Source organism: Eptatretus burgeri, chromosome 12 (genome assembly GCF_056783735.1).
Source record: "Eptatretus burgeri isolate ZD-2024b chromosome 12, Ebu_testis_v1, whole genome shotgun sequence".
NCBI classification, from domain to species: Eukaryota; Metazoa; Chordata; class Myxini; order Myxiniformes; family Myxinidae; genus Eptatretus; species Eptatretus burgeri.
Genome location: NC_140972.1, coordinates 60660222 through 60683261, shown reverse-complemented (window position 1 = coordinate 60683261; position 23040 = coordinate 60660222). Strand labels below are relative to the sequence as shown.

General features: G+C 44.3%; 1 protein-coding gene and 1 long non-coding RNA gene across 6 annotated transcripts in view; one reads left to right on the top strand and one right to left on the bottom strand.

The window, feature by feature from the left end:
* The window catches only part of LOC147015722 (uncharacterized), a 35642-nt gene extending 27441 nt beyond the window's left edge, over positions 1 to 8201 (bottom strand). Inside the window, exon 1 of the long non-coding RNA XR_015049810.1 lies at positions 7667 to 8201. This is a non-coding gene — a long non-coding RNA (uncharacterized LOC147015722). The remainder of the gene's footprint in view (positions 1 to 7666) is intronic.
* The window catches only part of ST3GAL5 (ST3 beta-galactoside alpha-2,3-sialyltransferase 5), a 65862-nt gene that overhangs the window by 29535 nt on the left and 13287 nt on the right, over positions 1 to 23040 (top strand). For all 5 annotated transcript variants that reach the window (XM_085848168.1, XM_085848170.1, XM_085848172.1 and 2 more), the window contains 3 exons: positions 8257 to 8333; positions 8457 to 8562; positions 8731 to 9074. In XM_085848168.1, coding sequence (XP_085704294.1) covers positions 8308 to 8333; positions 8457 to 8562; positions 8731 to 9074 — 476 coding nt within the window. In that variant the 5' untranslated portion in view covers positions 8257 to 8307. The remainder of the gene's footprint in view (positions 1 to 8256; positions 8334 to 8456; positions 8563 to 8730; positions 9075 to 23040) is intronic.

Sequence of the window (23040 nt, the reverse complement as noted above, 5' to 3'; positions counted from 1 at the left end):
GCCTGTTCGCAAACACCTCAGCTACTCTCTCATCCCTGAGCTTGCCAACATTCAGCCTAGGCTGGGATGGTACCATTCTCCAGGATTTAAGGTGCAACTTTAGAGTTGCTGCAACAAGCCTGTGGTCAGTATTGAGGAACTGACCACTCCGGTAGACCCTGCAGTTCTGGATCATCCTCCAACGACCGTCAATGAGGACATGGTCACTCTCCTTTGCCACACTGCCAGCATTGGAATATCAAGTCCAGCGATGAGCTTGTGGGCGCTGAAACCATGAACCAGCCACCTTAAGTCCATGACTTCTTGCAAGGTCAAGGAACTTAGTGCTATTCTGGTTCATAGTTCCTGACCCATGGGGACCAAGACACACCTCATAACCATCCCTATGAGTTCCAGTCGATGCATTGAAATCCCCCAAGACGAGAAGTGTATCTCAACTGGGGCACTGATCAACCACAGACTCGAGTGTGGCGTAGAATGCATCCTTCACGGTGAGATCACTCGCCTCAGTCGGAGCATAAACAGAGACCAGGAAAATGACACCCAAGGAGTGACGAATCCTTAATCTCATATTACGCTCGTTGACCGGTGTTACCTCAATTATCACCGGTTACGGTGTTACCCCCCCTCCCCCTTATTATGTGGAAGGCTCAGTCCGCCCAGTCGGATCCAGTGTTTAACGCACTTCAATTCATCGAGGTGTTCAATTTGAGGTACTACACGATATGGTTCCTAAAACTTGAAAATTTGACCTTGAGGTCAAATATGTTTGACCTTAGGTGCTAACCATGAAGGTCAAGGCCATTCGCCACCAAAAATTAATCAGCTGAGTGCCAGACCATAAACTATATTCCCATGAAGTTTGAAGACGATCCGATCAAAATTACTCAAAAAATAAGGGTTTCGTCGACTCCCCTGATTTGCGACAAAGTGACCTTGACCTTTGACCTTGACCTTCAAAATTTTATGCGCTGAAAGGGACCTCTATAGGCCTCCGATATGCGAAGTTACAAAAATTTCCAATGACAACTGTGCTCTGCAGAGTGATTTGTACGTGATTACAGACCAAAAAAAAAAATCAAACAAAAAAAAAAAACATATGAAGGTCAAAGCCAATTGCCACCAAAAATTAATCAGCTGAGCGCCAGACCATGAACTATATTCCCATGAAGTTTGAAGACGATCCGATCAAAATTACTCAAAAAATAAGGGTTTCGTCGACTCCCCTGATTTGCGCCAAAGTGATCTTGACCTTCAAAGTTTTATGCGCTGAAAGGGACCTCTATAGGCCTCCGATATGCGAAGTTACAAAAATTTCCGATGATAACTGTGCTCTGCAGAATTTTTTATACGTGATTACAGACAAAAAAAAAAAAAAACATACAAGCTGACTAACATATCTTGCAAAAACTTCGTTTTGGCAAGATAACAATGTTGCATTGTAGACGTTTCAAGATGTGCATAAACATTAATATTTAAAAACAGCGGCCAATTGTCATGTGATGGCATACATGGCAAGTTGGAGGTGACAAAAAACGGGTTGGTGGGAGTCAAAACCGGGTTATTTATTTGACGTGATCAGAAGTGACACAATGGATGGAATCTTTCAGTGAGAGAAAGCTTATGACATCAAACAGCCAATTGTGTATCGGTTGCAGGTCGTGTGTGTGTGTGTGTGTGTGTGTGTGTGTGTGTCGGTGTGTTTCATTACCAATCAGTTTGTAGATCGCTTGCCAAGTGGCTTTGCAATCAAGCAAGCACTCCAAAGAACGCTGGCTGCTTGGTAACTGAACAGACCCTGGGTATCTTCCATCAATACCCCTGGTTACAATCAGTAATCGATATCAATTCTATACCATTATCAGTAAGCTTGCTATCGCTAGACAAGCCAGCCGTTCCTTATATACAGTGTTGAATGGTGGAATGCTTGCTTTTGCATGCCAGCGTTTTTTATATTTTTTTATTTTATCATTTTAAAAATATTTTATTTTATTTAAATATTTATTTTGTATACATTGTCGAGGCTGGTGTGAGAGCTAACACACACACAACAAACAAGGGGGGGCAGGAGACAAGAAGGGTGGTAGAGGGAAGCACAAAACAGTGGTGAACAGCTTCATTCGGAGATCTGTGGAAGGGAGAGAGATGGGGTGGGGTACACGGGGTAAACAAAATGGACATCATATAGGGACTTTCAGGACTTTACATGACAGGGAACTCTTGGGAAGGAAGGCAGAGAATTTGAAGGAGGTGGGTTTGGGGTGGATTAATGGGGGGAGAAAAGATCGTCGTTTTGGATGGGGGAAGATAGGTGGTGGTGAACAGCTGTTTTGAAGGCCTGGAGCCTGGAGGGAAGAATGGGATTGAAAAGAGTGTGGGAGTTTATTCCAAAGGCGGGGAAAAAAGAGGAATGAAAGAGTGAAGGTGAGCAGTGATTCGTGATTTTGGTAGTTTTACCAGAAAGGGGGTTGTTGGCAGACCTTGAGCACCCTGCGGAAATATGATTCGTAGCTATGATGAACAGGTGTTCGATATGAGTGAGGAAAGTAAAAAAAAAATTCATCGTTAAGAAATCATTGCAGCCTGTTCCAAGTCGATGAAAGGTCGAGCAGGCCAAAAAAACATGGCGGCTTCAGACCCCAGCAAATTTACTGAGGAAATGCCTAAAGACCCCACACAGCAAAGTGGCTGACGATCGCCTGATGAAGGGTACAATTAAATAAGGCCATTAATTCTCTTTAAAAGGGTGTTTTAATTAACCCAAACACCCAATTTTCACTCTTGCACTTCCTTGGAGTTTTTAGATCCTCGTGGAGGATCTCAGTCTAACTCGCGTTGTTGTTCTTCATCTTCTTCTTGTGGACTTTTTTGTTTCACAGCCTACAGTTTTCATCGAAACTTCCTGAAACTTGGCATATATATGTAAAAATACCCTGCGCAGACAGTAACGATCTCCGATTTTGAAAATTCCTCCTAGAAAAAAGTTGTGACGTCAAAATATCTCCGCCAATGGAAATCGCCTCAAAAATTATCTCCGAAACTGGGCAAGCTTTTTGAGTTCCGTTTGCGGGACTCGAACAAGTCATTAGCAGAGAGGAATTACCGCACATATGATACATCACTATGACGTCATATAAATTTTTATGACGTCATGACTTTTTTGACTTTTTGTTTCACAACCCAGAGTTTTCATCAGATATTCGTGAAACTTGCCATGTATAGGCAGAAAGCCCACACGCAGGCAGTAACCATCTCAGATTTTGGAAATTCTTCCTAGAAAAAAAGTTAACGTCATAATATTGCCGCTAATGGAAATCGCCGATACCATTATCTCCGAAACTAGGCAAGCTGTTTGAATTTTGTTTGCGGGAATCAAGCCGGGCATTAGCACAGATAATTTATCACAAACCTGATACATCACAATGACGTCATATTCGTTTTTATGACCATCATTAAGAGGACGAGGATCTTAGCTCATTTGAGCTCGTTTTTAGAATGCATGCAAAGTTTCAGGCTGCTAGGTTTTAAAGTTTTGGAGGAAACACACACACACACACACACACACACACACACACACACACACACACACACACACACACACACACACACACACACACACACACCTTCTTGCGTAGCTGCTGGGGTAGCTGTAATTTCTTGGATGCGCAACTGTGTTGCTGAAGCAGTGCCCCTATACCAGTACACACTGGTACTCATTTCACCGACCTCGGAAGGATGACAGGCTGAGTCAACTCCCTGGTGTATTAACTCAGCGCCCAACAGGGTTTGAACTTAGTACCCTAGGACCCCAAGCCAACACCCTAACCACGAAGCCAACACCAGGCTCCACTCACTCACTTTTATTGGTGTATATATATATATATATATATATATATATATATATATATATATATATATATATATATATATATATATATGATTCCAGCAATCTGTGTGTATGTGTGTGTGTCTGCCTGCCACCGCCGTTTCTTGACGACCGCCGGTCCGATCTGATTGAAACTTGCCAAGAATATTGCCGGGGCACCACAGATGTGCCTTTTCGAGGTTTGATGTCAATCGGATGAGCGGTTCCCACGTTATGGCCATTTTACTGCTTTTTCAGTGTTGAAAAAGTTTATCTATGGCAGCTGAAGGTGTCATTCCACCTTCTCACCTTATCATGCCAATTTTTTCCCAAATTATTAATAACCGGACGATCACCGGTCCTATCGGATTGAAACTTGCCAGGAATATTTCCGGGGACCCGCGGATGTGCCTTTTCGAGGTTTGATATCAATCGGATGAGCGGTTCCCAAGTTGCAGCCATTTATCTGTCGACCAATGACAAGACACGGTGCTATGACATCACGAATGACGTCACAATTAATGTTTATTTATTTACTATTTTTTTTTGCGCGATTGACGGTCCGATCTGATTGAAACTTGCCAGGAACATTGGTGGGGACCCGCTGATGTGCCTTTTGAAGGTTTGATATGAATCGGACAAGCGGTTCCCAAGTTACGACCATTTATCTGTCGACCAATGACAAGACACGGTGCTATGACATCACGAATGACGTCACAATTAATGTTTATTTATTTATTTACAATTTTTTTTTGTGCGATTGACGGTCCGATCTGATTGAAACTTGCCAGGAACATTGGTGGGGACCCGCTGATGTGCCTTTTCAAGGTTTGATATGAATCGGACAAGCAGTTCCCAAGTTACGACCATTTATCTGTCGACCAATGACAAGACACGGTGATATAACGTCACGAATGCAGCCACAATTAATGTTTATTTATTTATTTATTTATATATTTTTTTTACTTTTTTTTTTTTGCACGATTGACGGTCCGATCTGATTGAAACTTGCCAGGAATATTGCTGGGGACCCGCGGATGTGCCTTTTCGAGCTTTGATATTAATCGGATGAGCAGTTCCCAAGTTACGGCCATTTATCTGTCGACCAATATCTGCGAGAGAGGGGGACGGGAGAGGGGGGGATGAGAGTGGGGGCGAGAGAGGAGGGGGAGAGAGGAAGGGCGAGATGGGGGGGCAAGAGAGGGAGGAGAGAGGGGAGGGAGAGAGAAGGGCGAGCGAGGGGGGTGAGAGGGGGAGCAAGAGAGGAGGGGGGAGAGAGAAGGGCGAGAGAGGGGAGGGAGAGAGGAGGGGGGAGAGAGAAGGGCAAGAGAGGTGAGGGAGAGAGAAGGGCAAGAGAGGAGGGGGGAGAGAGAAGGGCAAGAGAGGGGGGTGAGAGGGGGGCAAGAAAAGGGAGAGAGGGGTGAGAGGGGGAGCAAGAAAAGGGAGAGAGGGGTGAGAGGGGGCGAGAGAGAGGGGCGTCACAATTCTTCTTCTTCGTTTGATATGACATCACAATTGATGCTGGGGACCTGATACTGCAGGCACGAAGCTGAATATACTGGCACGCACCTATGGGCACGCCCCTACGGGCCCGCACTAGTATATATATATATATATATATATATATATATATATATATATATATATATATATATATATATATATATATATATGTATGTATATATATATATATATATATATATATATATATATATATATATATATATCTTCTACTTCTTCTTTCGGCTGCTCCCGTTAGGGGTCGCCACAGCGGATCAACCGTATGATCCGCATAGTGATTTGGCACATGTTTTACGCCGGATGCCCTTCCTGACGCAACCCTGGTCGCCTCTTACGACACAGGGATATGGTACACCTATTTTAACCGTGGTATACACCGGCCCAGTATACTGGTACTCGTTTTGCCGACCTCGGAAGGATGACAGGCTGAGTCAACCCCCTGGTGTATTAATTCAGTGGCCCAACGGGGCTTGAACTCAGGACCTTTTCGATCCCAAGCCGCTGCATGTATGTATATGTATGTATATATATATATATATATATATATATATATATATATATATATATATATATGTTATATTAGAGGTACTCACAGTAATATACAGCACTTTCAGAAAGTATTCACACCCTATGACTTTTTCACATTTTGTTGTTGCAGCCTGAATTTAGATTAGGTAAATTGAGATTTTATTTTGCCACCGATCTCCACAAAATAGCCCTTAATGACAAAGTGAAATATGTTTTTAGAATTTTTCCACAAATTACAAATGAAAATCTGAAATGTCTTGCATCAACAAGTATTCAATCCCCTGAGTCAATATATCTGGATTTGGGGGTTTTCTCCCTTTCTTATTTTCTCCCACCTTCTGTCAGATCACCTCCCTATTATCATCACATAGACTCAAACCTCAAATCCATTCCGAAAGGATAATAGAATAACGTATATGTTGTGTAGTAGCGACAGCCCACACGAAGGATCTTTAGCTCAACTGGTTTTATACGCATCTCCTGCTCCTCACACTCTACAGGCCGCTGACGTCACTCTCGGTTCGTCCTCGTCAGTTCCGGTTTATCGTGCATTCATTAATAATCATGCAACTCCCAATACCACAATATATTAACTTTAACAAAGCCAACTGGCCTAACTTCACACGATACATAGAACAAGCTTTTGTAAATTTTGACACCTTTGCATTCAATTTTGTAGATGCAGTGGAAAACCATTTTAACAAAATACTAACCAATGCATCCAAAAATCTTTCCCAAAAGGCCACATTCTAAATTTCAATCCCAACTTCATAACATAAATAAAACCATTTATTAAGCAAAGAAAGATTCTCAAAAAAAAAAGGCAAACCTCAACCTTCATGTCCAACAGCAAATTGGTACCTTAAACAACACCATCACCACACTCAACAGTCAAAAACAGATTGGGGGTAAATTAATCAGCCACTTTGACCATGAAATGAAGAGTAGGCAGACTATATCAAACGTGTGCAACAACCCACCCCCATCACATGAAATGGTAATCATTCAAGATGGTTTCAATCCCAAACAAAAAGCAGCAATCAGACAACCTCATCAATTACTAAGCTTCAATCGGTCACAAACCCAGCATTCCTAGAAACGGGTCAATCACTAAAAGTCAAAATAAATTGAAAGGTGAAAGGTGGTGGAGCATCATTGCAAAGTTTGTCATTTACAGATGTGATTAAAAAAAACCAAAAAACCCCCCATAAACTCCACTTCTACATGTCCGTACAATATCAAATATCCACCTGAAACACGAGGCCCTGTAGCCATTATACAACCACACACACACCAACTAAAATATACAACCACACGTGGACACACAATAAAATTCCCTCTATTTGGAAAAAAAAGCAATCATTGTGCCAATACTGGAACCTATCAAATCTCCTTATAACCCAGCATGATCATGTCGGCCCATTTCTCTTTTATGCACCCCAAGCAAAATATGGAAAGTATAATCCGAAATAATGTCTCCCCTTTTATTCCTTTGGTCCCATCACAGCATGCCTTTCGTCCACTATATTCAACAACCACTTGTCTCTCTACATTAACACAAAAATGCTGGATTGCGTCAACAAAAAACAACCCTCACTGAGGACTTTTCTCATGCAATAGACACATGAGTAAAGCTTTCGACACCATACCCCGCCGTATTCTCAGAAAAAAAAAATTCACCAACATGCAGTACATACTGACAATAAGAAATGGATAGCAAACTTTGGTAATCCAGCTCAAATAAAGATTTACCACATCCTCTCCTCTTCAGAGTTCTTCCTAAAGTCAGTACAGAGCTCTATGGGATATTTCCCTCACTCTTCAATCAATTTCTCCATGACCACCCTGACCCTGCAAGCGGATTCACTACTTCTATCATATGCCGGTGATCTAACCATTGCCTTGCAACATTCCAATTTTATCCTTGCTGTCATCACCCTTGAAAACTTGCTCATACTGATCTGCATGGTTGCATCTGCACGTTAATCTTCCATCTCTGATGTGAGGCAGCTGGAACCCCCTTGTGTCGATTCAGTTTCTGCAGCACTTTAAAAAAATTTTGACCGACGGACGGATGAGCATACCAAATATTGAAGTGGCTACACTGCTTAAAAACCTTCAGTTCAGCACTGCTTTGGCAAAACTGCATGCCGGCTCGACCAATCAAATTTTCCATTCATGCTCAGGGTGGGGGAATTTCGTGATACTTCTTCTTCTTGCTCCAATAAATTGTTTCCAATAATGTCCCATGCCCTTTTTCTCAAGAGAACGTGGGCTTTGGTGCTCTATGAACTCTTCTATCTGACATTATGCTTCATCTTAACTTCACTTTTGTTTTTCAGAACAGTGTCATTTTGGTTCGACAAAAAAAAAACACAGAAAACAAATCAAAAATGGAAATAAAGATGTCTCGAGGAAGGTAAGAAGAATTTCAAGTCGGTTGCAATGTTTTCAATGTCATAGTTGTGGGTTGAATCAGATCCCCCAAAAAGTCGATGAACTTGCTTTCTTAATTACTATCATTATTTTTTTTTAACCCCAGGGTTGTTAAAATATTGGCCGCTTTGAGCATTGCTGCCTTATTTTACACCAGCCTTCTGCAACCCAAGGAAGCTGTGGATCATGTGATTGAACCAGAACATGTAAAAGTACGTGGGTTCCTTCATTGCATACTCCAGTATACAGTCGTGCATGCGACGTTAATACTTCCTGAAAAGTCTGTAAGGTTTGCTGATTAATCTCTTAAAATGAGTCATTTCTTCAAGTTGTTTTAAAGAAACTTTGTTTGGAACAGTTGTGCTTTTATGCGTGTATAGGTGTTGCACAAATTGGCATTGTCCAGTTTGCAGCAGAAATGTCGACCTGGATTTGTCCGCACAAGCATGGAGAAACTCTTCTCACACAGCTACAATCCGGCCTTATTACCCTTCATTTGGAAGAATCTTTCAAACGTCGAAGGGGAATCTGCTCAAAAGTACCACCCACCCTTTGGTTTTCGAGGAAACCTTGACACATTGCGTGACATCATGGAATTGCTGCCAGCAACAGGAACCCCTTTTCATTCAAAGTCATGCCAGAGGTGTATTGTCATTGGAAACAGTGGTATTCTTCGTGGCCTGGGTTTTGGCGCTTTAATTGATAGCCATGATGTGACGATCAGGTAAGGAATAACCAAGGGCATTTTGAGATTGTTGTGCTGTTTTATGTATTTGCTTCACTTTTAGAGTTGATTAGGCATGACTGCCTATCGCTTCGCTGATGGGTTTAATCAAAAGACAGCATGTTGTATTTCACAAACACATTGCATGTCGATATGTGAATTTCAATGAGAATGTAAAATGCTGTGAAACACAAAAAAGGATCTTTCATAACACATGGTTACTGCTGTCATGGCTGTGGTAGTTGTTTGTGTGCTTCTTCCACGTACTTTTATATATTTTACTATTGCTTTGAGAAGTATTACTGGATATACTTTTCTGTTGGCCTTTCGTGTCCTTCGAAAGGGTTTCTACTGTTGTAGAATAATAAATGTAACCGTTAGAACTGCTACATTAAGCTCCCATTCTCGCTTCTTCAATTCTGAAAAGAGGGCTTTTAAATTTGGCATTTATACGATTAAACAGACACTCATTTTTACCCTGTGCTCAGGAAGCGAAAAGTATGGTTAAACAATTAGTAGCGTTACTTATGTATGTACATATGGCGTATGTGTCTGCATTTTGTTAAGAGCGTACATAAAAAAAACATTCAGCGGAGGAAATTGAAACTTTACCACATATTACATGACCATGTGATGTAGCGGTCACTCTTTTGAGGTCAACATAGGCCAACGGTCAACGACATAGGCCAATTTTCTAATATCCTCTATTTTTACCCAATTGACTAGAAATTTGAAGGGAATTTGCATATCAGGTCACTGAATTCAACCACCAATTATTTTTGAGGTCAACATAGGCTGAAAGGTCAACATAGACCGAATTTCTAAAATTTTCAATTTTTAGCTTGCCTGTTCGAAGAACAGAGAGCTATAGCGATACCCCCTGCGTGAGCGTCAGCGTGACCGTGAGCGTGAAAATGTTAAAGTTTTTCATGGAAGTTATTTTTTCCTTTCTAATGTTTTTATCCACCACACTATTTTTTTATACGCCCGATATGTATGTATGTATATATATATATATATATATATATATATATATATATATATATATATATATATATATATATATATATATATATATATATATATATATATATATATATATATATATATATATATATATATATCGGGGCGTATTATGTGATACCGGTCATCCGTCCGTCTGTCTGTCTGTCCGTCCGTTCCTGTCCACACTCTAACTCCCAAAGTTTTCAACTTTCACGTTTCATATTTGGTACATAGGTACAGACTGTGGAGACGGTGTGTCACGACATACGTTCGTCATCTAAAGTGGTTGCCATGGCAACCGGGATGCTGTTTTCCGTCCGTTCCTGTCCCCACTCTAACTCCCAAAGTTTTCAACTTTCACGTTTCATATTTGGTACATAGGTACAGACTGTGGAGACGGTGTGTCGCGACATATGTTCGTCATCTAAAGTGGTTGCCATGGCAACCAGGATGCTGTTTTCCATGTAGTAGCACAATTCTGTATATACCTTCTTGTTAGGGCGTATATTGTGCTCACTTGAGCTCTTGTTACTGATTACAATATACAAATACATATATTGCTTTATAATTATACTTCACTGCAATGCTTTGTAAAAAAATATTAATTATTAGACAAGTCTTTTAAAAACGATAAATTTATAAACAGGCGAGCATTGGGTGGCTTTGACACCAACTCTGGTTATCCTATTGTCTTGAAATTCGAACAGGATTTTCATAAAAATGACCATGTGTCACGTGGTCTGGCAGCAATATTGGATCGAAGGGAAAATATTTGAAAATCTTCGTAGTAGAAACCACTTAACCGATCAATGCAAAATTTAACTAAGTGATCAACTTCCCATGGAAAATATGGTTTGATAAGGATGATGTCATCGGTCATGTGGTCTGGCAGCCATATCGGATCAAAGAAAAAAACAAAACAAGAGTTGGCTCACACAAAGACCTCAAGACTGCGCGGGGTATGTATTCAATGAATACCCATCTAATTATTCAAGTAAATTAATTATTAGGTTTCCAACGGTACCATTGTTATTGCTCCACAACAGCCGGAACCCTTTGGAATGAAGTGTGACATATGGACAGATGGACAAGGCACTTATTTGTAAAAGAAGATTGAGACTTGATTATGATGATAAGCCAAAAACTTATCCGATTGTCACCATGCTTTGGTACTTGTTTTACAGGGTATTTTTTTTTTGATACATTTTTTTTATGGAGAGGTTGTTGCATTTGGGTCGTTGTTTGTTTGTCCACACATAACTTTCGTGTTTTCCTCCACAACTGCTTGTCGGATTGAGACAATTTTCACCATAGGTGCGACTTACTCATGTGGAATGTTTTAACCATAATTATGACATCACAGGTCATGTATGCCTTGTGTTGGCTTAATGGTCAGGGTGGTGGGCTTGTGATCGGAGGATCCTGATTCAAACCCCCCTTGGATGTTGAAATAATATTAGGTGGGGTTGACTCTGCATGTCATCCTTCCAAGGTTGGCAAAATGAGTGCCAGCTTGCTGGTATCCTGTGTCAGAGTGGTGTCCTGTCCAGGATTGTGCCCAATAGCCAAGGAGACTGCTTAGATAGCATCAACGCTCTGTGCAGAGTATGGTCCCAATGGATGGATGGAGAGGTCATATTGTGTGACAGCCATGTTGGAAAAATGGGAAAAAAAACTTGGAACTCTATCTTTGAAACTCCACCAAGGAAAATTTGAAACTTGGCACGCAGAAAGTACTCCTCGGGAATAATAATAATCACCTACCGTGAGTGGTTCCAGAGGATGGTAAACGAACGAGACAATTTTATAGATGTTATGTTTTCCAGATGAAGCATGGTTTCATCTTTCTGGGCATGTAAATTCACAAAACACTTGTTTATGGCGAAGTGAACAATCTTGTGCAATGCCTGAAAGGCCATTGAATTCCGCAAAAAATTGGTGCTTGTTGTGCTGCAAGTCGGCAAAGCAATTATTGGCCCAATTTTCTTCTCAAACAGTGAACTCAGAACGTGACATCAACATAATCCATGAGTTTCTTGGGCACCTTCCAAAAGACAAAATCAACCAAGGATGGTTTCAGGAAGATGGTGCCACGAGTCTCACTTCATGATACAGCGTGAATGAACTTGCGCTACTCTATGGTGACTGTGTAGTGTCCAAGTCATTCTGGCCACCTTGATCCCCAGATCTCATGTCATCAGATTTCTTTTTGTGGGGATATTTGAAGGATATTGTGTACACTACAAATCCACACACTCTGGTGAATTAAAGTAATATTCAACAATATTCCCCAATGAATGCCCCACTCTGTTGGGGAGCATGCAGCGAATAATGAATTTGTGCCTGAAACATGGTGGTAGACACTTTCAGCACTTCATTTAAAGGTCCCATGACACCCAAAAGTACTGAAATTTCATATGTATATGTATATATATATATATATATATATATATATATATATATATATATATATATATATATATATGTATGTCCTATAGTAGCTTTTCATCATGATTTCAGATCTGACAATTTTTTTTTTCACAATACTCATTCTGTAAAATGTAGAATTAAAAAAACAAACCTCTTCGGGAATGCCCCTAAAAATTCTACTGAGAGGGGCGTAACCCACATGACGTCAACTGCAGTTTGACAAAGGCTGCACATAAATTACTCAGGTTGGTGGTCTACGTGATTCTATTGACTTTCTGTACATTTCCACATTCGATTGGTCGACTCAATCGCTTCGTTCATTTCTGCTTTAAAAAATCGAACATTTGGTTTTGAATAATGTATGACATGGACTTTCATTTGTCTGGTAACGACAGTGAGTGTGAGAGAAATGAAGGATTTTGGTCTGAATCACATGGAGAATTGTCGGATAACGTAGTCGCGGGAGGTGAAGTTCAGGCAGCTGGAAATGAAATACGGCCTTAGCAGTTCGAGCCTGAAGCAGGACAAGCAGAGGAAACTGTTGATGAAATTCCCGGAGTTAATTATGATCGGGAGGACATCGAAGGAAGACTTGGCAATAACAACTGGTTAGACAAAATCCTATTTGTAATTCAATAATATAAATTCGACTTGCAATACTGCTCGATATCAGAAATATTTTAGTGAGGTGACGTGACCAGCAAAGCGTAGCGGACATGTTTCTCTGCGGCGAATGAATCACAAGCAAGGCCGGCGCATGTCATCGGCCGTATCTTTCCATGCATAAAACGAAGCAACCTCGCTGTCCGGATACGATGAAAACTTGTGTGCAGAACACACCTTGTGACACAATTGTCTCGAGTAGTCCGATAAATCTGACGTTCTGTTGCATTTTTATTTATTAACCTCCGCCATCTTCGAAGATGGATGGACGTTCCTGTTTTCACCCCTTTCTGTTTGTTTGTTTGTTTGTGAACAGTATTACGGAAAAACTCCTCGACGGATTTCGACGAAACTTGGTGGAGGAGTTGGGTATGGTCCAAGGATCATGACATTAAATTTTGGACTTGGTCCCCCCCACCAAAAAAAAAAATTGTTAGAGAAAATTTGTTTTTGTTGCATTTCTACATGTTTTAAGTTATTGTTACCCCCCCCCCAAAAAAGAGAATTTTTTTGCATTTCTACATGTTTTAAGTGATTTCCAACCCCCCCAAAAAAATTGTAACCCCCTCCCCCTAAAAATTTTTTTGAAACTTTTTTCAACAAAATTTCGATTTCTGTTTTTGCATTTCTACATGTTTTAAGTGATTTCCAACCCACACCCCCCCCCCAAATAAAAATGTTGGAGAAAAGAACTATAACTGTCAGCACTGTTGACATATTTTATGAATAAGATATAAGGTTCACTTGAGTGACCCAGCAGAGGTCTCCCGAGGTGGCGGCGGAGGTTTTGCACTCTCCCGAGTGTTCCCCCTCTAGTTTTATTCCTACTGTCACCATGTATCCTACCATGTAGGCAGGGTGACTGTCACCAACAGTCACCTACTGTCACCAGTAGAAAACAATGAGGAAAAGAGAATAATAAAAGAAAGCTACAGCACGTCAGATTTATCGGCCTAGTCGGACAGACGACGGATTTATCAGACTAGTCTAGACTCTAGAGATCTCGAGTCAATCCACTCTGTGCGAGTTTCTGCATGTGACCTCAACGCTGCGGTTCGCTCATGTCAACTTTTTTAAGGGGCGGGGCATAGCAAGTTGTGAAAAGCACCATAAATGATCGAAATATTGGTCTAATTATCCCATTTTTGATTAAAAAAAAACATGGGTGATTTGTTCACTAGGAAGGTCAAGTTAATATATAAATAACCAGAAAGTTTTGGGTGTCATGGGACCTTTAAGGTAATCAATTGTGTGAATCATATCATGTCTTTCTGTAACATTAGGCTACATTTACGCAAACTATTAGGTTCCTAACTGATATCGTTTTTAGTGTATGGGAATTATTTAGGGTTCTCAAAATTATAAAAAAATTACCCTGTATTTATACTGTACTGTATATTCAAGAAATATTAATGCACAGAAGACTCATGGAAAATAAATGAAGAACAGGGTATGAAAGGTGAACAAACCTAAATGGAATACTAAGTTAGACTCAGTGGCGTAATGGTTAGGGTGTTCGGTCTGGTTCTGGGAGGTCGTGGTTTGAAACCTGGCCGAGGCTTACCAAAGACTTTTGTAATGGTATGTGCTGCTGCTTTGCTTGACGATCAGCATTTTAAGGACTAGCAGGTACCCTCGGAAATTCCGTGTAATCTAAAATGTGACGTCAACACATGACATTCTTCTCGGTAGCCGGCAGTCGGGCCGTGCCATCCCGTCCTGTTCCTCAGACATTACTGGTCTCCAAAGTTATGGAGGTTGTGAAGTCAGTCTAAACAATGTCCAATTCACAATCTCCCGAGATATGTTCCAGCATATTCCGTGAAATTGCCACTCTGAAGTGATTGTGAGTAGGCTAATTGTGTTAATAAATGATCCTAAATTAATTGTCTTATTCATCCATAGATGCAGCATTGTTGGTGGTGTTGTTTCCTTGGTCCCTCATCAAGCAAAAAGACCAGCAGAACTCGAGTATCCACCAACGTACACTGGATACTCCCAAAGATCTCATGTTGAAGAGGTGTCTGTGTTGGACCAGGGAGGGGCAGCTTGTCAATGTGTATGATGGTTTGTGGTGTGGATAGACATGTCACAAATGGGACAGGTGTTTAGTGTGTGTTGCTGCCTATGTTGATAGTGCATAAGAGCTGGTTGTCATAGTGACATGAGTGACAGGGATGTTAAGCTGCAGAGTCGATTAGTTGGGTGCCTTTCATGTTTAGGTCGATTACAATTTATTAATTTTTTTTAATGGGGTGTTTACCCATCACAAGGCCTTCAGGCCACTCAAAGGTGGGGGCTACAAAATAGAAATTGTGAGAAGGGAATCACTGGGAAAGGAGATACCTTTTCACATCTCTCTTAAACTGAGGAAGGTTGTGTGTTATTGGAGAACAAAATGCCAGGAGAGAATTCCAGAGTTTGGCAATATGTGGGAAACAACTGGAGGAATATCATACTGAGTTGACCTTAGAAAAACAGATAATGTGTGGGTGTGCAGAAGGTGCCAAACCTGTAAAGCGTGTGGAAGTATATATAGGAGGGACAAGTGGTAAAAGGCCCTTTGGTGTGTTGTTGGGTACAAATCTGAAGGAATAGAGGGTGTGGTCATTTGAGATTGATGATTGGAAAATGTTTTCTCATCCGTTGTTCTTGTTGATGTGTATAAATACAATATTAAAACTAGAAAGGCACTCGGTAGACTACCTCCACCCCGTAATGCCTGATCCACGAGAACATATCTGGCCCAAAACATTTTTGAGATATCGTGCTATATATCGTTTTTGAGCCCTATCTCTCAATGGTGAAAAATCACTTTAAAAATCATAGTAGTTGGATCCGGATTCGGATCTTCACCAAAATCAAAGCAATTTGTCGTGGTCACACACCAAACATGCCCACCAAGTTTTGGCCGAATCTGTCTACAACTTTTTGAGATATTGTGCTATATATAGTTTTTAGCTCTATCTCTCAACGGTGAAGAATTGCTTGAAAGAAATTCTAGTCGTCGGATCTGTGCTGTGTCACGTGATTGGGTTTTCGTATATCATTCCTCGCCCGCTAGGGGTGGCAGGAGTGTACTTCTGGTCACGCAATAAAGCGAAGTTGATGCTGGCGCGCGTGCTTCTTGCGTCCCACTGCACCTCGTACACTCTAGTTGGTGATGAGGATGGGATAAATACGGACTTGTGCCCGTTTTCGACGGAGACGACTTCGAATTGTTTTCGGAGCAATTGGGATGCTATTTCCACACGAACGATGTGGTCGACGAGAGCAAACAAAAGTCGATCTTGCTCGCTTCGCTTTCGCCGGAGCATTATCGGCTACTGGGTGATTTAGTGGCACCGAACAGGCCCCGGGATGACGAGCTGTCGTTTCGGGACATTGTGGAGAAAATGAAAGCACACATGGCGCCAGAGAAGTCATTACAGCTCGCTCGATACCAGTTCGATCGCCTCTCGAAAGGAGCAGAGGAACGCGTCGCTGATTTTGTGGCGCGGATTAAGCATTCTTCCGTGGCCTGCAAGTTCACGGCGGGGGAGCGGCCAGCTCGGCTCAGAGATCGTTTCATTGCTGGTTTACGAGATGCGAAGATGGTTTCAGCGGTTTTACGGCTGAAGGGTGAAGCCATTACATTCGACTCGGCGGTCAGCACGGCTACGGCGGTCGAGCAGACTCGCGGAGATGTTCGGGCCATCACCGGCCACGCGGGGTCGCGGGCACCGCGGGACGCGCGCACGACCTTCGATGCGGGTCGGACGTCGGCGCGCGGGCGCGCGTGCGGCTGGGTGACCCCACGGACATGCTTGGGATGTGGAGGTCGACACCTGCGCCGTGCTTGCCCGTATAAAGGCAACGTGTGTTTAAATTGTCACAAGGTGGGTCATTTGGCGCGTGTGTGCCGTGGGGCGCCGGCCAACGTTAAGGTCATGGACGGAGATGTGCGAGGCGACCCGGGGCGGAACCAGCGGCCGTTGATGGACCTGTTTTCAATTGGCCTGGCGACGGCGCGCCCGATGACGGTGGAAGTCGAAGTGAACAACACGCCGATCACGTTCCAGGTCGATACGGGAGCAGCGGTGTCACTCATCGGCGAACAGACCGCGCGTAGACTCAACGGCTTGAAGCTTATCAGGTCAAACCTCACACTGTTCACGTACACCCGCGAGAAGATAACGCCAATCGGGATGGCAGACGTGTCTGTGCGGTACCAAGGCCAGGTCGCCACACTTCGGGTGTACGTCGTGCGGGGGAGGGGACCGTCTCTCCTCGGCCGAGATTGGATGGCCCGCATCAGGCTAGACTGGGCCGCAGTTCACCTTGTGCAACCCGTGCCAAGCCAGTGGGAGGATCAGTTGGAGGAGATTCTTCAAAGACATCAAGGGTTGTTTAGCGACGACCTTGGGGAAACTCAAGGGCATGGAGGCAAAACTCTTCCTGAAGGAGGGGGTGGTTCCTCGGTTTTGTAAACCGCGTCCGGTGCCGTATGCCCTGCGGGACAAGGTCAAGGGTGAACTGGATAGGCTGGAGGCCTGTGGTGTGATCGAACGGGTGTCGTGCTCGGATTGGGCCACCCCGGTTGTCACGGTGCTGAAACGGAATGGAGACGTCCGATTGTGCGGGGACTTCAAATCCACGGTTAACCCGGGGCTCAGCGTGGAGCAATATCCATTGCCGTCAATCGATGAAATATATGCGCGATTGGCGGGGAGTTAATACTTAACGAAGCTAGACCTGCGTGATGCATATTTTCACCTGGCGATGGATCCCGGGAGTAGCGAGCTTTTAACAATCAACACGTGTCAAGGACTCTATCGATATACCCGACTCTGTTTTGGGATTGCTTCGGCCCCTGCTTTGTGGCAGAAAGCCATGGATCAGGTTTGCATTGGCCTGCCCGCTCAGACCTACCTGGACGATGTGCTCATTGCGGGGAAAACTGCGGACGAGCATCTTGCGAACATTGCCCAAGTGCTGGCAAAGCTAGAAGCGTGCGGCCTGCGCTTGAACAGGGGCAAGTGCACGTTCTTCAAGCAGCGCTTGGAATACCTCGGGCACATCATCACACCGGAGGGGCTGTTGAAAGGTCCTCGGAAGGTGGAGGCGATTCAACACATGCCACCGCCTCGCGACAAGACGCAGCTGCGCTCGTTCATTGGTATGGCCCAGTATTACCAAAGGTTCGTGCGCGGGCTCAGCTCACAACTTGCGCCGTTGACGCAGTTGCTCAGGAAGGACGAGCGCTGGGCTTGGGGGCCGGCACACCAAGCGTCGTTCGACCGCGTCAAGCGGCTGCTCACAGAGGATACAGTCCTCGTGCACTACGAGCCTGCGCGTCCGCTCCTATTGGCATGCGACAGCTCTGCATATGGCATCGGGCGGTGCTCTCCCACAGGATGGACGATGGTTCCGAGCGGCCTGTTTGTTTTGCATCCCGGACCCTGTCCACAGCAGAGCGCGGATATTACCAGATTGAGCGTGAGGCTCTCAGCCTCGTCTGGGGTGTGCGGAGGTTTCATCAATACCTGCTGGGGCGGCATTTCACTTTGCAGATGGATCAGAAACCGCTTCAATTCATCCTGAGACTCAAACGCAGGGTGCCGGTGGTAGCAGCCGCGCGAATACAGCGGTGGTGTCTGTTTCTGGGTGCTTACGATTATGATATTCAGTTCCGAAGCACCGATAAGCATGCTAACTGCGACGGGCTCTCACGCTTGCCGTGTGCGGAGGGTCCAGCTGCGTCTGAGTTGGCCGACCGGGTCGATGTGTTCGCGCTGGGCCAGGTCCAAAGCGGGCCGGTCACGGCCAGGCAGGTCGCGGTGGAATCGGCTCATGATCCGGTGCTTGCCCGTGTCGTCCAGGCGATTTCTACGGGGAATTGGAGCGATCTGCCTTCGACACCGGCATTTCAACCTTTCACGTCACGCGCATCGGAGCTGTCGTTGGTCCAACGGTGCGTAATGTGGGGAATGAGGACGGTGATTCCACCGAGGTTCAGGCAGCGGTGTTTGGAAGAACTGCATGTCAGTCACCTTGGCATCGTGAAGACCAAGAGTCTTGCTCGTAGCCTGTTGTGGTGGCCGGGGTTGGACAAAGACATTGAGCAGTTGGTTAAGCGTTGCGCCGCGTGCCAGACAGATGCTGATAACCCGCGTCGAGCTTCGGGTCTCTGGCCTGTGCCAGACTGAGCTTGGCAGAGGGTCCATGTAGATTTTGCGGGACCGGTTAATGGCAAAATGTTTTTGATTGTGATCGATGCATTCTCTAAATGGCCGGAGGTTGTAGTAATGCAGCATACATCAGCAAACATTACAGTAGAGAAACTGCGGACGATCTTTGCTAATAAAGGGTTGCCGGAGATCCTGGTCTCTGATAATGGTCCGCAGTTCCTCGCGGGTGTATTTGATGAGTTTATGCGCCAGAATGGTATTTGACATCTAAGGTCCGCACCGTATCATCCTGAGACGAATGGCCAAGCTGAGTCGTTTGTCAAGATGTTGAAGTGGGCTTTGCGCAGGGGGGGAGTTGCACCTGTGCAGACGGTGGTCGATGTCTTTTTGCTCCATTACAGGAACGCAGTTCATCCTGTCACGGGTGATTCGCCTGCCATTCATTTCTATGGACGGGCATTGCGGTCCAGGCTGGATTTGCTGCGACCTGGAGGGTCGGGGAGTGGGGCAATGTCCCGTCCGACGCGGCTGCGCAGCTTCGAGGTGGGGCAGCGGGTAATGGTGCGCGATTATTTCCACGGTTCCAAATGGGTGCCGGCGGTGGTCTCTGTGGTGCTGGGGCCGGCAAATTGCATGGTGCGGACTGATGGTGGGGATGTGTGGAAGCGGCACGTGGACCAAATGCATGATCGCTGTTCAGCGTCGCCCCCCCCCACACCTCCCCGGGCCGAACGATGCGGGACCCCCACCGGTAGTATCGCCGGCACCTGACGTATCGCCGGGGCTGGTTGGGCCGACGCCAAGGGGGTCTTCGCCTGATGCCGTACTACCCGGGGACGTCGGGCAGGCTGGGCGGTCGGCGGTGGCTGGGGTTGCAGAAAGTGCGAGTCCGGTGAGGGTGTCACCTCGACCGAGCCGGGAGGCGTCTGAGCCTGGGCTGTCTGGCGGCGCTGCCCGTCCGAGGCGGGTCAGGGTGCGGCCGCGGTACTTGGAGGATTATGAGTGTTGATGGGTTTCAGATGGTCATGTTGTGATTGTCCGTTCATCGTGTGACGGGTCATTTTATGAGGGGAGGAGTGTGCTGTGTCACGTGATTGGGTTTTCGTATATCATGCCTCGCCCGCTAGGGGTGGCAGGAGTGTACTTCTGGTCACGCAATAAAGCGAAGTTGATGCTGGCGCACGTGCTTCTTGCGTCCCACTGCACCTCGTACACTCTAGGATCCAGATCTGGATCTTCAACAAAATCTAATCAGTTCGTCCTTGTCACACACTGAACCTGTCCACAAAATTTTATCCGGATCCGTCCACACAACTATTTGAGATATCCTGTACACAGACAAACAGCCAAACAGATAGAAAGGGGTGAAAACATAACCTCCTTCACCTTCAGTGGTGGAGGTAATTAAAACGTGATGACGTTTTATTCACAATCTCACGAAATTCCATGAAAGATGGACGATGTGAAAAATGTATTATTATATGGAGCACACACAAACAACCATAGGTTGGCAACAATAGTGCAAGCTTTGTTGATGGTCCTAATGGCTTTCTCCTGTGTTTTTGTTCCTTGTCAGGCAAATCCTATTATACAGCCCCAAAGCTTAAAAAAAAAATTATTTATCTTAACTGGATCTAAGTAAAGGCTTGTCGTGGAGCTGCCATACACACGTCTCGCACACATGGACATACAGACAAATACACGAGACGCATCACAGAACTGTTAGATGAGATTGAACTTGGGGGAAGTTCCGTCACTTCCTGGGTCACTCTGGGTACCAGCACTGCCACCACAACGGTGCCTCCTTTCTCACCGCATACTGCTCACTTCTTCCCTCCAAGGTTTCAAGTCGGCAGTTTGTGAATTTGGCCAGTTTCGGCTGTATTCGTCTTTGTCAGTAGAATTTAGCTGGTTCATTAGTTTGTGTTCAAGCAATCCTATCTACTGTATTTCCACAATTGTTCACTGAAAGCACTTCAGTCTCAAACTCTGGGCCTCACTATCAGTTATGACCTCTCATCATGGACAGAACATATGTCAAAGCTGGCCTCAAAATCTAGCCACAGACTGAGTATCCTCCATGCCAAGTCTTGCCTCAGGAAATCAGAATTTCTCACAACTTACAAGGCCCTTGTCCCGAGCTAAAGGCCCTGTCACACCTTGACATTTTAGCCAGCGTATGGCAAGGTATCAAAATGTATGTAAAACGCTGGCATACGCTGAACTATTGACGTTTTTTTCAGTTTTGGACGTATTCATAACGAGTTGGACATATGCATAACGTATTAGTAATGTACACAGAACGTTTCGATAACATATAGATAATTTATATCAACGAATGCTGAGCATGTTGTCGGCATTCACAACCTATGCCCAACGATAGTCTAACTTATGCATAGCGCGCGGCAGCGTATCGCCGACGATCACGTGGCGTAGGCTATTCATAGGCTGTGGCTCGACGATTCAAATCATAAACCGCACTTGACATCGAAGTGTCAAGCCGCTGTCACACCTTGACGTTTTAGCCAGCGTATGCCGACGTATGAAAAATTTGCCGAATATGCTGGCACACGTCGAATACGTTATGGGTAAGTTTTGTATACGTTAAGAGCATGCTGAAGCATGCTGGCATACGTCGTAGTACGCCAAGTACATCGACAAATTTTCAGCATGTTGAAAATTTTTCGACGTATACTAACGTATGACACACGTTCCGCATACGCTGGCTATAAGTTGTAGGCACGTTACGCGATCGTTGACACACGTCGACACATTACTTGTAAGTTACTCATAAGTCGAAACGCGTCGAGGTAATGGTTAGCGTCAGTGTTCCAGACTCCCTGGTTTTTTATTTCTATTTTTTTTCTTCGGTATGACCGTTATGATTTAAATCGTTGAGCGGCAGCCTATTTATATTATATTATATTATAACTGCACTAGAAATCGAAGTGTCAACATCACCGTCATACCGAAAAAAAACAAAAAAACAGGGAGTCTGGAACACTGATGTGAACCATTACCTCGACGTGTTTCGACTTATGAGTAACTTACAAGTAACGTGTGTCGACGTGTGTCAACGATCACATAACGTGCCTACAACACGTTACTCATAGGTTAGAAATAAGTTTCGGGTACGCTAAACATTACCTCGACGTGTTTCAACTTATGAGTAACTTACAAGTAACGTTTGTCAACGATTGCGTAACGTGTCCTACAACTTATGGCCAGCATATGCGGAATGTGTGAGTCATCCGCTGGCATACGTCAAAAAATTTCAAGCATGGAAAATTTTTCTAACAGCTCGGCGTACTACGACGTATGCCAGCGTGCTCTTAACGTATACAAAACTTACCCATACGTATTCGACGTGTGCCAGCGTTTTAGACAATTTTTTATACGTCGGCATATGCTGGCTAAATCGGCAAGGTGTGACAGGGCCTTTAAGGGAGTACTGCTCTCCCCTTGGAAGGTGGTACCCTCATTTGACAGTGTTTCTCCTGAATATTGTGGAATCAAAAGCTCTCAACATCATTGTCTTCTCAAACAATGAAGCAGTAGTAGAGGGTCTTTTTATCGGATTGAGGCCGGATGGAAAAGAGAGTCAACAGAGTATGAAGTGGCAGTGTGGCAACAGTTGAACATGAGCAAGGGAGTGAATGGATGAACAGGAAGGGAGGGGAGGAACTGCAGCGACCTGC